Source organism: Copadichromis virginalis, linkage group LG14, assembly GCF_057382275.1.
Source record: "Copadichromis virginalis isolate Kocher_CV1m ecotype Utaka linkage group LG14, C_Virginalis_male_GT1.1, whole genome shotgun sequence".
Taxonomy (NCBI): domain Eukaryota; kingdom Metazoa; phylum Chordata; class Actinopteri; order Cichliformes; family Cichlidae; genus Copadichromis; species Copadichromis virginalis.
Genome location: NC_140631.1, coordinates 5,463,405 through 5,481,153, shown reverse-complemented (window position 1 = coordinate 5,481,153; position 17,749 = coordinate 5,463,405). Strand labels below are relative to the sequence as shown.

At 42.3% G+C, this 17,749-nt stretch overlaps 1 protein-coding gene across 1 annotated transcript in view; it reads right to left on the bottom strand.

Moving 5' to 3' along the window:
* Positions 1-17,402, bottom strand: part of efhd1 (EF-hand domain family, member D1) — a 29,169-nt gene extending 11,767 nt beyond the window's left edge. Inside the window, exons 1-2 of the mRNA XM_085479102.1 lie at positions 17,118-17,402; positions 8,293-8,440 (exon numbers count right to left, since the gene is read on the bottom strand). Coding sequence (XP_085335228.1) covers positions 8,293-8,440; positions 17,118-17,401 — 432 coding nt within the window. The 5' untranslated portion in view covers position 17,402. The remainder of the gene's footprint in view (positions 1-8,292; positions 8,441-17,117) is intronic.
* Positions 17,403-17,749: the final 347 nt, after the last annotated feature.

Genomic DNA, 17,749 nt, shown 5'->3' with positions numbered 1-17,749 from the left:
ACCCCCGCCAATCAAGTCTCTTCTCTGATGCATTGAGCCGTTGGCTCAATGAAAAGGTTAAAGAGCAGTGGGCTCAACGGGCAGCCCTGCCTACAGCCACGTTGTAGTGTTATCCGATTTGAGAGGCTTCCATTAACTTTGATCCTCGCTGTTGGAGACATATAAATCATTCTTATACATTGGATAAACCTGTCACATAGCCCAAATCTCTTCAACACATGAAACAGAAATTCCCACCCGACCGTATCGTATGCCTTTTCCACATGAAGCCCAATGAGAACTGTTCCAGTTTTCCCTTTAAGTATCTGGTCAATAATATGAATGGCCCTTCTGATATTATCGTGTGTTTGTCTGTTACCAATGAAGCCTGTTTGATCCTCCTCTATCAGTGTGGGCATCAATGTACTCAACCTCCTAGCCAAAATTGCGGCAAATAGTTTATAGTCTATATTTAACACGCTAATAGGTCTATAACCTCTGGGGTCAGTTTTATCCTTCCCTGCTTTTGGTATGACAGAGATATACGCCTCCCGCCACGATGGTGGGAGCGCCCCCCCCACTCAGAGTGTAATTAAAAGAGGCCTTTAGTAGCGGGATTAAGGGTTCCCTCATTTGCCTATACCACTCTGGTGGAAATCCATCACATCCTGGGGCTTTAAAAGCCTTGAGTTTTGAGATCCCAATGTTAATCTCTTCTGCTGATATTTTTGACGAGTTTTTCATTCTGCTGCTTACCTATAAATGGTAGATCTAGGCTGGATAAGAAATTCTGAATCTTATGCTCATCTGCTTTATCCGGTTGTGTGTATACCTCAGCGTAATATTCTTCAAATGCTCTCTGAATTTCTTCGAGTTTATTAGTTATCTTATTTGTTTTTAAATTTCGAACTTTATGAATAGTGTTCTCCTGTTGTTGCCTCCTGAGACTCCATGATAATAGCCTAGCAGCTTTGGGTCCTGCCTCATACCACCGTTGTCTATTATATTTTAATTTTTTTTCAATTTCCTCACTTAAAATTTTGTGTATCTCCTGTTTAACCGGCCTCATCTGCTCCAATACCTGGGGGCACCTTGTAACGGTGTGCAGTTGTTCCAATTTTTCCATATTTTCCTGCAAATCTGACAGCTTTTTTGCTCCTCACCTTCTTTAGGACTGCACATTTTGCAATAATTTTACCCCTAAGCCTTAGCCGCATCCCATAAAATTGTAGGATTAACTGCTCCATTGTCATTGAGTTCTAAATATGTTTTTAACTCCTGTCCCATTTCTCTTTTAAATGAGTCATTATTTAACAGACCTGTGTTAAGCCTCCATAAGGTGTTTTTGGGGCTAGCTTTAAACCCAATCTTCATAGTTAGTCCCGAATGATCAGATAAATCTCTCTGTCCTATTATACAATCCTTCACTCTGTGGAGATCTTTACTAAAAGTAAAGAAGTAATCAATCCTCGAGTACATATCATGTCTCGCTGAATAAAATGTAAATTTGCGTTCATTTTTGTGTAAATATCTCCATATATCTATAAGCCCCAACTCAGATAACATTGTTTTTACTTGTTTCTTTAATTTAGTTCCCCTCCGGTCTCGGCTAGTTTTATCCCATTTTGGATGGAGAAGTAAATTGAAATCTCCTGCACATATACATGTACCAACACTTTCTGCGGCAATAAGACTGAATATCTCTTTAAAGAACCCTGTACTACTACTACCAGGGGCTGCATATATATTACACAGCGTGACGTCTTCCTGTTCCATTTTCCCTTTCACCAACACAAATCTTCCCTCTTTATCTTTATGTTCTCCAGTAAACTCAAAACCAACCTTGTTCGGTATCAGAATGGCCACTCCTCTTTTTTTGCCAGATCTATGTGAGGCATAATAAAAAATTTTTGAATCCCATTCTCTTCCACTTCTCATATTCTTCCTTTGATACTGTAGATGCATTTCTTGTAGAAACGCAATCTTAATGGGATTCTTTATACCATTTACATTCAAAGACAATACCTTATAATACCGCATATGTTCTATGTATTTCCAACTTATTTTCCTGCACCAACATAACAATACTCCCAGCCCTCAGAACACATAATAAACACACATGAACAAAGACAGAACTTGTCTTAACCAAATAAACCAGGTCTTCCATAAGAGAGGTTTTTTCTCTCCTCTCAGTCTGGGGGAAATGCCACAGTGTGGGGCCCCTCTCGTTTCCTATTTTAAAAGAAAAAGGGAAACCAAAAAACAAAAACAAAAAACATGTGAGTCACCTGCATCGGACCCTCACCACTCCATGATCAAAGGGGGATCGACGTGCCATATTCCATCATGGCCAGGGGAGGAGGCCATCCAGCCATATACCCCCCTGTAATGATCAGCAGCCCGGTGCACCTGTTGTTCCGTTGGTCTTATGTTCGTCTTAACAGCGAAACGGGGCCGGTGGGGCACAGGTGTTATTCCTCCGTACCGACGTTCTCCGTGCACTGGAAAACCTTCAGCTTTTCCCGTGCGCTCCTGCGTAGATCAGCTGTATTCCCGGCGCGTCGCGGCCCAACCACACTCGTCGGTAGCATACTACTGATCATCTCCGCTGTAATGCCTTTGGGCTTTCTTGTGGCCACCGTGTATCCGCGTCTTCTTAGATATTGTATAAGACCATTCCCGAGTCAAAATGAACCTGCATTTTAGCAAGCGGGGTCTGGAACCGGATGGCGTTTTCTTTAAGTACTTTTTTAACCGGGCCATACTCTTTTCTCTTCATTTGTATGTTTTTGGCATAGTCGTGATCAAAGAAAATCCGTTTCTCCTTTATATATACATGCTTCTTCCATGCAGCGCGTAGGATTTGTTCTTTAATATTGAACTTTAAGAAGCGCACCACCGTTGATCGAGGGGGCGCCCCCGGCGGCGGCTGCACTCCCAGCGCCCGGTGAGCTCTCTCTATCCCTAGGTTCTTCTCGCTGCCCAAGTCCACGCCTCCCCCAACTCCGATATCATCATGCTTTCCACATACCTTAGCATGGAGGTGCCTTCTATGTTCTCAGGGATGCCATATATCCGTATGTTATTACAGCGCAAGCGCCCCTCCAAATCCGTAGCCTTCTCTTGGAGCTGGTTATCCAGCAGCTGAACAATGGCATCCCTCACTCCAATGTCCCATTTCTCCTTCCCTACCATGTTTCTTTCCATTTCTTCCAGACGTTTCCCCACCTCCTCGATCCTGCTTGTGGCGGCGGTAACCTGTTGATTTATCTTGTGTGTTAACTCGCTCATTTGGGTTTTCATGTCCTCTTTCAAACTTGTTCTCACGAGCGATAGCTCCTTCTTCATCTCTGCCTTAAGGTCTTGCATGCCCTCCGCCACTACTTCACTCACCACCTGTCTGAAGGGGCCTAGCACTGATGTTGTGGCCTCCGCCGCCATCTTCTCGCCCTCTTGCTTGGAGCATGTTTCATTTGTCTTACTCTCAAGTCGCATTTCTAAGCTTCGGCCTGGGGCTTGTCCCTTCTTATTTTTATCTCCGCTCATTATTCTTGAGGGGAAAGTCGCTTTTAATGGATTATATTCTTGAATTGCGGATTATTTTAGCTATCGATGCAGGAGCTCCTGTTTATGCTGCTACTCTCGCCACCATGACACCGGAAGTCGTAAGTTGAACTTTCTGAGGTATTGAACAGCAAAAATAATTTAACTTTATTTACATGCCTAAAAATGATTGTTTTTTGATTTTTTTTGAAGAATTACCCACAAAATCGACTATACAGCTAATCGTACGGGTGTCACTAGTCATTTCCAGACAAACCAGTCGTTTAATCTAGATATGGCGCCAGTGAGGCTGTCGCTTCCTGGGTAAGGTGTTCCGGCAGGGCATGTCCTACTGGTAGGAGATCCTGGGGTAGACCCAGAACATGCAGGTAAGATTACATCTACCAGATGGCCTGGAAACTGCTTAGTTTTATAGATAAGTGCAATTTTAGTAATGCACAGCACAATGTGCCACACCTTTCAGTTGTGCTTTATTTATTTAGATGCTCATTTGTCATATTTCAGTACCGTATTTTCACGACCATAAGACGCACTGTATTAAAAGGCACGGTCTCAGTTATGTGTGCCATTACTGTATTTAACACACACATAAGGCGCACTGGATTATAGGGCGCATACAAGTACCGTATGCGTATTTAAAAATAAAGCGGGAGCAAAACAAAGTTTGGTACTCACATTTTTATCATCAAACCCATGGAAGTCCTCATCCTCTGTGTCTGAATTGAACAGCTGCGCTAAATCTCCATCAAACATGCCAGGTTCACTTTCTTCACTGTCAGAGTCACTTTCGGTGCCGTGCGGCTCCTCGGAAATGATGCCGGCTTTTGCGAAAGCTCGAACAACAGTGCCAGCAGACATGTTAGCCCAAGCATCTACAATCCATTGGCAAATTGTGGCGTAACTCGGCCGGCGCTGCCTTCCACTCTTGGTGAAACTGTGGTCTCCATCGGTCATCCATCGCTCCCAGGCCGCTCGCAGCCTTACTTTGAACGGGCGGTTCACACCGATGTCCAGCGGTTGGAGTTCCTTTGTCAGGCCTCCTGAATGACAGCAAGCTCACAGTTCATTTGTTTCACTAGTTTTTTCACATCGGTTGTGAGATGGGCACGCATAGAGTCACAGATTAAGAGCGATGGTGATGCGTGGAAAAAAAAACACCTGGTCTCCTTACATACACCTCCCTCAGCCACTCTTTCATCATTTCCTCATCCATCCAGCCCTTTTCATTTGCCTTAATGATGATTCCTGCTGGAAACTTCTCTTTAGGCAAAGTCTTTCGCTTAAAAATCACCATAGGCGGCAGTTTCTGTCCATTAGCATGGCAGCCAAGCACAACAGTAAAAGAAGATTTTTCGTGCCCCGTTGTGCGTATCGCTACCGTGCTGGTCCCCTTCTTCTCCACAGTGTGACTCACCGGGATGTCAAAAGTGAGCGGGACCTCGTCCATGTTTGTGATGTGGCTGGGCTGGATGTGTTTGTCGCCGATGTGTTTACTGCAGTAAGAGCGGAAGATGGCCAGCTTTTCCTTATAATCCGCTGGAAGTTGCTGCGCTACCGTAGTCCTGGTCCGGATGGAAAAATGGCACCGTTTCATAAAAAGTGAAAGTGAAACTGCTTTTAGCCGAATGGTGACCGTCGAAACGCTTCTCCCGCTCGTTCTTTGCTCGATGATCCACCGCTCGAGTCTTTCCTCCAACTCGGGCCACCTCGCCTTATGTCCGCGGAAACTCAGCTGCGTTTTCTTGACCTGCCGGAGCTTGTTTTCTAGCTTCCTCCATTTGCGAACCATCGATTCGTTAATCTTAAATTCTCTCGCCGCTGCTCGATTTCCATGTTCCTCCGCGTAGCTGATGGCCTTCAGTTTAAACTGTGCTTCGTAAGCGTGTCTCTTTGCCATTTTCAGGGTTGCGCCCACACTTCACCCTTTAGCGTTCTCATGGTGTTCTCTACTACGTCCTCCTTACAACACACAGGGCGCACTGCGCTATAGGGCACGCCGTACTTTTTGAAGAAAATCTAAGACTTTTAAGTGCGCCTTATGGTCGTGAAAATACGGTAATATGTGAACATCTTTTGTAATAACATGTTTTCATAAATTAAAAATCAGTTTAAGTGTTTTTCTTCATTGTTGTTGTTAAAATTTTAATCATTAGAGAAAAAAATTACCCATAATCATCTCACAGATGTATCTACAGCTACCTTTAGTACCATTGATATTTAGACTCTTTTTCTCCAATCGATCTTTCTGAGTTAACTTCAATAATTACTTCCACCAAACCATCAACGTGTCTTATAGACCCCATTCCTACAAAACTGCTCAAAGAAGTCCTGCCATTAATTAATGCTTCAATCTCTAATAATCAGCTATGTACCACAGGCCTTCAGGCCGGCAGTAGTTAAACCCTTACTTAAAAAGCCATCCCTAGACCCAACTGTCTTAGCTAATTATAGGCCCGTCTCTAGCCTTCCTTTCATATCAAAAATTCTTGAAAGAGTAGTTGTCAAACAGCTAACAGATCATCTGCAGAGGAATGGTTTATTTGAAGAGTTTCAGTCAGGTTTCAGAGCTCATCACAGCACAGAAACAGCTTTAGTGAAGGTTACAAATGATCTTCTTATGGCCTCTGACAGTGGACTCATCTCTGTGCTTGTCCTGCTAGACCTCAGTGCAGCGTTAAATACTGTTGACCATAATATTCTATTAGAGCGATTAGAACATGCTGTAGGTATTACAGGTACTGTGCTGCAGTGGTTTGTATCATATCTACATAATAGACCCCAATTTGTACATGTAAATGGAGAGTCCTCTTCACACACTGAGGTTAATTATGGTGTTCCACAGGGTTCAGTGCTAGGACCAATTCTGTTTACATTATACAAGCTTCCCTTAGGCAGTATCATCAGAAGACATAGTATACATTTTCACTGCTATGCTGATGACACCCAGCTCTATCTGTCCATGAAGTAAGATAACACACACCAATTAGTTAAATTGCAGGAATGTCTTAAAGACATAAAGACCTGGATGGCCGCTAACTTTTTGCTTCTTAATTCAAATAAAACTGAGATTATTGTACTCGGCCCTGAAAATCTTAGAAATATGGTCTCTAACCAGATTCTTACTCTGGATGGCATTACCTTGGCCTCCAGTAACGCTGTGAGGAACCTTGGAGTCATTTTTGACCAGGACATGTCCTTCAATGGACATATTAAACAAATATGTGGGACTGCTTTCTTCCATTTGCGCAACATCTCTATAAGTAGAAATATCCTATCTCAGAATGACGCTGACGAACTAGGTAATGCATTTAGTACTTCTAGGCTGGACTACTGTAATTCATTATTATCAGGATGTCCAAAAAACTCACTGAAAAGCCTTCAGTTAATCCAAAATGCTGCAGCAAGAGTGCTGACAGGGACTAGAAAGAGAGAGCATATTTCTCCTCTACTGGCTTCCCTTCATTGGCTTCCTATTAAATCCAGAATTGAATTCAAAATCCTGCTCCTCACATACAAGGTCTTAAATAATCAGGCCCCATCTTATCTTAATGACCTTGTAGTACCATATCACCCTATTAGAGCACTTCGCTCTCACACTGCAGGCTTACTTGTTGTTCCTAGAGTATTTAAAAGTAGAATGGGAGGCAGAGCCTTCAGTTTTCAGGCCCCTCTTCTGTGGAACCAGCTTCCAGTTTGGATTCGGGAGACAGACACTATCTCTACTTTTAAGATTAAGCTTAAATCTTTCCTTTTTGGTAAAGCAAAAAGGGCTGGACCAGGTGACCTTGAATCCTCCCTTAGTTATGCTGCAATAGGCGTAGGCTGCTGGGGGACTCCCCATGATGCATTGAGTTTTTCCTTTCCAGTCTCCTTTCTCACTCACTATGTGTTAATAGACCTCTGCATTGAATGAAACTTGTTATTAATCTCTGTTTCTCTTCCACAGCATGTCTTCTATCCTGTCTTCCTTCTCTCACCCCTACCGGTCGCAGCAGATGGTCCGCCCCTCCCTGAGCCTGGTTCTGCCGGAGGTTTCTTCCTGTTAAAGGGAGTTTTTCCTTCCCACTGTGGCCAAAGTGCTTGCTCATAGGGGGTCATTTGATTGTTTGGTTTCCTCTGTATGTATTATTGTAGGGTCTACCTTACAATATGAAGCGCCTTGAGGAGACTGTTGTTGTGATTTGGCGCTATATAAATAAAATTGAATTGAGTATAAGGTGCAATGTTCATAATGCACGATACGAGGTATCACACACTTAAGAAGAATTTGATTAACGATTTTAAATGCCTTTGCTATTAGTTTTTGGCATTGTCCATTAAAATCTGAGTGTTTCTTAGTTTTAAACTACTTTTAAACTTTTCCCCCCCTTGTTTATTCTACTAAGAAATTAGTAGAAAAAAAAGAAATTCCTAGTTAAATGGTAAATGGCCTGTATTTATATAGCGCTTTACTAGTCCCTAAGGACCCCAAAGCGCTTTACATATCCAGTCATCCACCCATTCACACACTGGTGATGACAAGCTACATTGTAGCCACAGCCACCCTGGGGCGCACTGACAGAGGCGAGGCTGCCGGACACTGGCGCCACCGGGCCCTCTGACCACCACCAGTAGGCAACGGGTGAAGTGTCTTGCCCAAGGACACAACAACCAAGACTAGTTGCTACATCTCTTTGTGATGGGTCAGCTTTTCTATCTGAAATGTGGCTGTTTGGAGCAATTCCCAAAGTGTTTGCACTACTTCCTCACCTCCCTGAAGCTTAGTTTGCCATCAAAGTCTTCATCCACTTCTTTGATCATATTTTTCAGGCCCAGGTGAGTCTGTGGAGCTCCCAGCTTCTCCATCATCAGCTTTAGCTCCATCAGGTCGATGAAGCCATCTTTCCCAGTGTCATACCTACAAGCCATGAAACCCACACAATGTCAGATTCAGTCAGCTGGGAGTATGAAGGCACCACATTTAATTCACACAGTCATTATGTTTCCATATGTAAAAATGTTCAATGCAATCAGCTTAAAACATATCTGCACCTAACGTTTAACAATTTTTGAAAAGGAAAATTAAAAAGAAAATCCTCAAAGTCAGTCAACTAGTAACAGCACTGGTGAATAAAAGCAGCAGTATGTTAGGGATGCACCAACCACAGATTTTATAAAGCTGTGAATATATTGTTTGATCTCTTTAATCCAGTGTTTACTTTGTTATGTGACAGCAGTCTCATTCTCATTGTAAAGAATACAGCTTAAAAATTGTTTAAAAATAAACATTTAACAAGCTACTGTAATGGTACTTGAAAAACACCTGCCTATAATTTCTTCATCTATGCTCAATCCTCCAGGTAAGGAAATCCCAAAAAGTTGATTCCGTTGATTCTACGCTACATCCAGATGAACAAAATCAACTTTTTGGGGCCTACCTATAATATACTTACCTCTAAATAGCAATTTTCCAGCCTTATTGACCACAAGTCACATTTGTACCACAGCCAGTTTAGAGTCACAAGTGCATGTCTTCAGAGTTTGAGAGGTAGCCGGTGTACCTGAAGCAAACCCATGCAGGTACAGGAGCCTCAGCTTTAGTTCAAACCAGGATGGCATTTCTAACATCTGCATCACCATGCTGCCTAGCACCAAGAGCTTCTCCAGATGCTGCTTTGCTCATACAGTGCATCATCAGCAGTAGCTCTGTTTGGGATTGAGGCCATCTGATCCAAGACAATATCAACAGTTAATTATTCTAAAAATGCCGTATCCATTCTACCACTGGTGCTGCAAGCTAAAGTGCAAGCTTGAAGGATAAAAAGGAGCAATGTCCTTACACTTTCTCAAAAGCGTATCCTTACATTGGCATCTGTGTAAATCTGTAGAAAAATCTGCATCTGTAAAATGTATGAGACAAACTTAATATGAATTATATAAAATTTCAGGTTTCTAATGTTATCACTTTTCTTGAATGACAGTGTGTAAAATCTCCCTGTTACATCTGTTACATCAGTAGATTACAGTTAACTGAGTTCTGTTATCTTACCCTTCCTAATTCAAGTGTATGAACCAAGCTGCAGTGGCTGCTATGGGACAAATGTGTTTTAGTCATGAGAGACCAGTAATATTAAATTATTTGAATTAATATCAATGCTTAGCAATAAATCCAGATAAAACTAATATGTGCTAGTTAAATATTTTTGCATTATTTTAGGTTTTTTGAGTCACCTCAAAAACTCTGGCTGCTGTTCATCTGTAGTGAGTGTAGCCTGTTTACTTTAGCTATCAATATGCCAGGTATCCAGGGTTTTTGTTTTTTAACTCTGGAAGAGGCTGTAAAACTAAGAATCGATGAATCAGTGAAGATTACTTCTGTCTGATGAAAGTGATAGTGACGGTTGGTTGCTGAGGATATCTTGAATTTTTCTGTCTGTAAGTGCTGCTATTTTTGCTGCTGTTGGCCAGCATTAATGGAACTGAAGTGCATTGAACATTGATAGACTCACACAGTATGACAATGTAATTAAACTGTTTGTCAGAGAAAAAGTGTGACTTTTAGGACACTTTACCTTAACATCAGCTGCATAAGCTGCTAGCTTATACAAGCGGTTGTTGAAAATTGAAAATTAATCTTCATGTATTTTTGGGACACTGCAACCGTTTCTGCTTGTGAGCATTGGTTGCACAATTGCAAGCCTCTGGAGGATCCTACACCTTGAGGTTCATGGGACTCCAAAAGGCACTAGCAGCTTTAAATATCTGTTTGCTGCTTTGTAATGACATTTTAACAGCTGCTCTCTTAATCTGATGAATTTGTCTGGCAAAAACCTTCCTCATTATGCCTTTATCTATGCAAACTCATCTGTGCTCTGAATCAGCCACAAATTTCTTCACAGTAAGATGATCATGCTTACATTTTTGTGAAATATCTCATGTTTTCATACCTTCTCCAAGGCATTGCACTATTTGACACTTTTCTGGAACAGACAGGTTCTTTTTCTATTCCCATATTTTTTTAAACCTGTGGCATGCTTAATAACGTGAAACATCTTAACAGCTTAATAATGTGATTTTTTCCTTTAATTGGGCTCACATGACAAACTAATTATGGCAGGTGTCTGAGATTGATATCAGTGATTCAAGGAGCCCTGTGTGTATACACAATATGAGTTTAACTGAAAACAAAAAATGTAAAGTTTATATAAAGTTTATAACACTAAAATCCTATTTGCATAATAATTTGGTAAAATAAATGGTAAATGGCCTGTATTTGTATAGCGCTTTACTTAGCCCCTAAGGACCCCAAATTATTTGAGGGGTGGTGGCTTCGCTGGATCCACTGTCCAGCCGCCGTGTGATGACCCTCCTCCCGGATCCCCCCAACCAAGGAAATTACACCACTTTCAAGGCACTGCTACTGCAGTGCTACTTCCTCTCCGATGCAGAGGGCTGAGAAACTCCTCTCTCTCTCTGGCCTGGGTGATGGCACTTCTCTCGAGCTCATGGAGAGCATTCTGTCCTTGCTAGAAACGGATGACGGCGGATTCCTCTTCACTCATCTCTTCCTCTGACAGTTGCCAGCTCCAGTGCCAACTCCCCGCTGCTGGCCACGGATTACCGCTCACTCGCAGAAGAAGGGGATCACATTCTCCAGGCTAATAGGAGCTTTGGCATCCAGGCGATAGTCCCCAACTCACCGACGGCATCTCCGTGCCCCCACTGATTCTCCTGGGGGCCCCCGACTCATCGATGGTGGCTGGGATCGAGGCATGGCGGCACCACGGAAAAGGACTTTATTTTTACCAGCGTTTTGGTGCTGCAGCACAGCGCTGTCTGCCACCTTGCAGTTTTAATGCCCAGGGAAACAAAGGAATAAGGAAAGGCTGCCCGACTCACACTCGGGAGATGTTTTCTGGTCGACTCCGGCTCCCAGAAGAGCCTCGGGAATTCTCGTGTCGTCTTTGCATACCTTTTTGTATGTTATTTAATTTTAAATAAAACAAATTAAGATTTCCCGCATACCACTACAGGTAGCCCAAGTACAACGAGTGATACGCGTACCAAAGTTTGAGAACCACTGGCCTAGGCTATAAGAATATTGCCAACCCCCTGAAACTGAGCTGCAGCACAGTGGCCAAGAACTCGCCATGGTTAACCAAAGAAGTTGAGTGCACGTGCTCAATGTCATATCCAGAGGTAGTCTTTTGAAAATAGATGTATGAGTGCTGCCAGCATTGCTGCAGAGGTTGAAGGCATGGAGGGTCAGCCTGTCAGTGCTCAGACCATATGCTGCACACTGCATCAAAGCGCTGTCGTCCCAGAAGGTAGCCTCTTCTAAAGCTAATGCACTAAAGCCCGCGAACAGTTTGCTTGAGACAAGCAGACTAAGGACATGGATTACCTGTGTTCTGATGAGACCAAGACAAACGTATTTGGTTCAGATGGTGTCAAGGATGTGTGGCAGCAACCAGGTGAGGAGTACAAAGACAAGTGTGTCTTGCCTACAGTCAAGCATAGTGGTGGGATGTCATTGTTTGGGGCTGCATGAGTGCTGCCGGCACTTGGGACCTACAGTTAATTGAGGGAACCATGAATGCCAACATGTACTGTGACATACTGAAGCAGAGCATGATCCCCTCCCCTCAGAAACTGAGCCACAGGGCAGTATTCCAATATGATAACAACCCCAAACACACCTTCAAAAAGACCAGTTCCTTACTAAATAAACTTCGGGTAAAGGTACTTGACTGGCCAAGCATGTCTCCATACTTAAACCCTACTGAGCATCTGTGCGGTATCCTCAAATGGAAGGTAGAGGAGTGCAAGGTCTCTAACCATCCACTAGCTCCATCATGTCAACATGGAGGAGTGAAAGAGGATTCCAGTGGCAACCTGTGAAGCTCTAGTGAACTCCATGCCCAACAGAGTTAAGGCAGTGTTAGAAAATATTGGTGAACACACAAAATATTGATACTTTGATACAGTTTGGACATTTTCATTTAGGGGTGTACTCACTTTTGTTGCCAGTGGTTTAGACATTAATAGCTGTATGTTGAGTTATTTTAAGGTGATATCAAATTTACACTGTTATACAAGCTGTACACTGACTACTTTACATTGTATCAAAGTGTCATATATTCAATGTTGTCCCATGAAAAGATATAGTAAAATATTTACAAAAATGTGAGGGGTGTACTCACTTTTGTGAGATACTGTAGGTTCTTGCTCTCACCATAGCAATGATGCTGGCAGTTCAAAACTTGGAGTATCCCTTACACTTGTATGGAGGAAGAAAAATCACATGAATAACAGCCATACACCGCTCCACTGTGGCGTGCAGAAAACATCTCAGGTGGGATCTGCTTGTCATGCCAGTAATGTTGGAAACCACCAGGTTTATCAATGTTAAATTTTTTCCCCATTAGAGAAAACATATCTGGTCGGGTGTTTCGGGAGTGTGCTGACCAGCTTGCAGGCATCTTCATGGACATCCTAAATACATCACTGGACTCAGCTGTGGTACCTGCATGCCTTAAAACCATGAAAATCATCCCAGTGCCAAAGAAGTCCACTGTGTCCTGCCTCAATGACTACCGGCCGATGGCACTTACGCCTATCATCACAAAGTGCTTTGAGAGGCTGGTATTGAGGCACATGAAAATTCAGCTTCCACCGAATCTGTACCCGCTACAGTTTGCTTACTGCCCAAACCGCTCCATATATGATGCCATCTCGTCTGCTCTTCACCTTTCTCTCTCCCATCTCGACAAAAAGGACAGTTATGTCAGAATGCTGTTTATTGACTTCAGCTCAACATTCAACACAGTCATTCCCCAGAAGCAGTGTTGGGAAGGTTACTTTTAAAATGTATTCCACTACAGATTACAGAATACATGCCGCAAAATGTATTTTGTAACGTATTCTGTTACGTAATGTATTCTGAATACTTTGGATTACTTAATATATTATCAAGCTTTTTACAACTACATGAATGTACTATTGCTTTGTGATTTATTACTATTACTGAAGGATACTCGCCATACCAATACCAGCTAGATTAAATCTTAATATAAATGAGTAACAGTAGGGTGGACATTAGGTAAGGCTGCACTTTTTGCAGTGATCTCGTACAGAAAACTATTCCACACGTATATAAAACAGGTCCGCAACTCCAAACCTTAGTAAAGACCTCTGGCTAATATGTCGGGTTCCATGTCGGCTCATAGCTGAAAAGTAGCTTTACTTTGTTGTCTGGCTCAACTTTGCTAGCGAGAGACAGAGAGCGGCATTGAAAGGCTGCTCCAATGGAACTTATTGTTTCAGAGGAAAACACAAACACAGTGTACAGTCGAGTCTTAATAGCTTACTTGCAACTGGGCTCATCAGGCACTCTTTTTGGCTGCAGTGGCTGTTATTATATTTACATGCTTCCCTCTCCTGTTTCTGGTCAGTGACAACTTGTACTCATTTCGACTCTCCTTTTTCTCCCTCCCTCGCGCTCACAGACACATAACAGGTATGGCAGTCCATTCTCTCTGCAGCAGGGACTACACTGCCCACGAGGCTACATTTTTTAGGGCTATGCCTGTAACACTCTGCCTATTGTATTGTATTGTATTCTATTTTTATCTTATTGTATATTTATTTTATTTTATTCTACTGTATATAGTATATTATTTTATTCTATTCTGTACAGCTGTGTACTGTATTTATTCTTATTGTATTCTAATTTTTGCCTCATAACTTTTGCACTCTCCACTTCCTGCTGTGACAAAACAAATTTCCCACGTGTGGGACTAATAAAGGTTATCTTATCTTATCTTATCTTATCTTATCTTATTGCCTTCATATTAAATAATTTTTCAAATTAATAAAAATATTTATTTATTTTATTTTAAAAATATTTCTTCACGTCATTTATGTGGGCCGCAGTAGAGGTGACGTGGGTCGCGAGATTGAGACACAGGCATTAGAGCCTCTTAATGCGTGTTTTGTTTGGGTTTCCATCGGCGGTGAATTACCAAAAATAGAGAGGGGACAGCCTAACATATGAAACAGGAAAGACCGCCGTGTAATCCATTTATTTCAACAAAGTAACTGTATTCTGAATACTACCCTTTTAAACTGTAACTGTACCAGAATACAGTTACTCATATTTTGTATTTTAAATACGTAACACCGGTACATGTATTCCGTTACTCCCCAACATTGCCCAGAAGCTGGTAAAGAAGTTGGACCTACTAGGAATAAACACCACTCTCTGCAATTGGATCTTGGACTTCCTAACTGACAGGCCACTGAAGAAGGCCAGTCTCCCTGATCTCACATCATTTTACCAGGAAACCATTGAGAAACCATCTGCTGCTACATCACTATCTGGTACGGGAACTGCACCCTCACTGAAAAGCAGTCTCTGCAGCGGATAGTGAGGACAGCAGAGAGGATCACTGGAGGCCCTCTCCCACCCAACTCTACAACAAACACATCATCCGACGTGCGAACAGCATAGAAAGGGACACTTTCCACCCCCTCACATGTTCTCCCTCTTTCCATCTGACAGACAGTTTCGCAGCATTTAAACCATAACGACCAGACACTGCAAGAGCATCTTCCCCCAAGCAGTCAGAGCCCTCAACTCACTACCACCAAAGGACTGATATACACATACACCTTTACAAAAACCTTAAAATACTCACCAAAAGACTCACAAATCCACTATAAACTGGACCTGGGAACAATATGCTTATTTGCACACTCAGTCACATAGTTACTGAACACACATCTAAATTATAGTAAAGCGCTATATAAATACAGGCCATTTACCATTTACCATTTATACTATATTTGCACATTTTGCATTGTCTATGCATTGTCTACAATATCCTGAAAATAACTTGAACCTGGTATTCAATACTTATTGCACAACCCACTTTGTCTTGTCTTTGTTTATTGTACAGTAAGTACTGTATAGTTATCACGGTCAGATTTTGCCCATTCCTTTCTTCTTTAAATGTGAAGTGGTGTCGGAATTTTAAAGTAAGAAATGCATTCCTGCCCGTGCACTGATAGCTCTGTTGTGCTGGCTCTGGGTCCATTGTGTAACTGATACCACCAACATTAACAGAACGCTTACATTAGTGCCTCTTATTGCGTGTTTTGTTTGGGTTTTCAGCAATGCATGGAATTACAAAAATTAGAGAGGGGATAAAGAGGCGATAACCTAACATATGAAACAGGAAAAGACCCCTGTGTATTCAGTTTATTTCAACATAGTAACTGTATTCCGTTACAGTTACCGCTTAAATACAATTTAAGCGGTAACTGTAACAGAATACAGTTACTCATATTTTGTATTTTAAATACGTAACACCGGTACATGTATTCTATTACTCCCCAACACTGACCATAAAAAATATGATTTCTTTGCCATTTTTCAAATGGTCTTAAACCTTTGATCGGGACTGTACATGTAGTTAGTGGGGTTATATTAATTGGTGGTTCTGCCTCTTTGTGTTAAGAATAAGACAGACTGACAACCTGTCTAGGACAATTCATGCCTCTTGCCCTATAGCAGTTGGCTCATGACCCTGAACTGGGAGAAAATATATGGATAAACCACTAAATGACTATAGTCACAACCACTAAATGCAAACTGCCTTGTCAGTCATGGGTCATTTGTAATGTAAGTGTGAGGCTTCATAGACAGATCCACTCCTTTATTGTTTTCAAAACATAATGACACTGCAGAAATACCAACTTCTAAACTTTAGAACAACAGTTTACAAACTAATAGGTGACAATTATTGTCATTTGCCATCTATGGGGAACAAAGGAGAAAAGTAGCATGAGCAGAATGAATCGCATTTTTAATATAAAATAAACAAGACTCTACAGACAATACTGCACGAACCTTTAGTTTATTTAATATACTTTGATAATTTGTTATTGAAGAAGAATGAGACAGTTACACCAATTTTAGGTGCTGCCCTATATGATTATCAGGGCACAAATTAATAAAGTAACCCAAAGAAAGCGGGGGGAAACAACCGAATCCACCCCCAGGCTAGGGGTAGGCCAGGCTAGATTCATAAAAACAGGTAAAATACGTTTTTTAATAGGAGTTAAATTATACAGGATGATAACACACAGCGAGCCATCTGTGTCATTTTAAGATGTCAAAAAATCCGAAGGGTCCACACACTAAATGATCCCCTGTCATTTTGTCTAATTCGGGCTTTTAGCTCCATTGCGTTAATTTTTCTGGCATACTGTGTTTGTGCCTAAAGCGCATTGTTTATTTATGTCATCTTTGGAGATGTTCGGCGTCAGTGTGTCGTCTCCCGAGGGAGCGGCACTGACCTTAAGAAGTCCTCCATCTGAGCACGATACATCACTACAAAGACACCGGTTTAACGTGCAGAGTGTTTGCACAGAGGCGCTAAATCAGTCGACACGATGACAGCCAGCCTGCACCTTGGCTAATCTCATGATCCAGCCGTGCACGCTCGTTCGCCCCCATTCTCTGCGACTGAGAACAACAGCCGTGACTGCCATGTTTAAAGAGACAAAACAAACAATTGGTGCAGTCTTACCGCTTGAACATTCCCTCCATATCCTTAATCTGCTTGCGGGAGAACTCTTTGAACTCGGTGTAAGGGTTGAAGACCCGGGTCGCTCGTGGTGCAGCGTTGCCCTCGTTGATGTCCAGCCTACGCGTCAGTTTGGCGGATAGCTCGGATGATGAATCTCCACAGGCAGCATCTGACCCTTGCGGTTTGGGTCGGACAGGGCTCTGTTCGGGCTCGGGCCTCGGTACGGCCTCCTGTGTAGCAGAAAGCCGCGATTGCAGCTTTCGTGCGAGCTCTTCAGATGCCATGACGAGGATGGAACCCTACTTTGTGAGGCTGTCAGAGAGGATGGAGCGCGAGTGCTACCACCGTTAAAGTGCGTGCACCCGTTAACGAGATACACAAAAGTGTTTCCGGTTGAACTTCAGAATAATTTTTTCTGCGTTTGTACATGTTTGCAAAATGAGCCGATTACTCGCTCCCTAAATGAATGCTAGCAAATGTCTAGGCTGGCTGCTATGTCTTGCTTTAGCAAACACAAGGAGACAACTCAAAATTATGCTGGTTTAAACTGAAGTAATTCAGAAGACGCTAATATCCGGGAAAGCCGCTTTATTGTTTAAGTGCGTGGGCAACGTTAGGTGAACAGTTTCCCG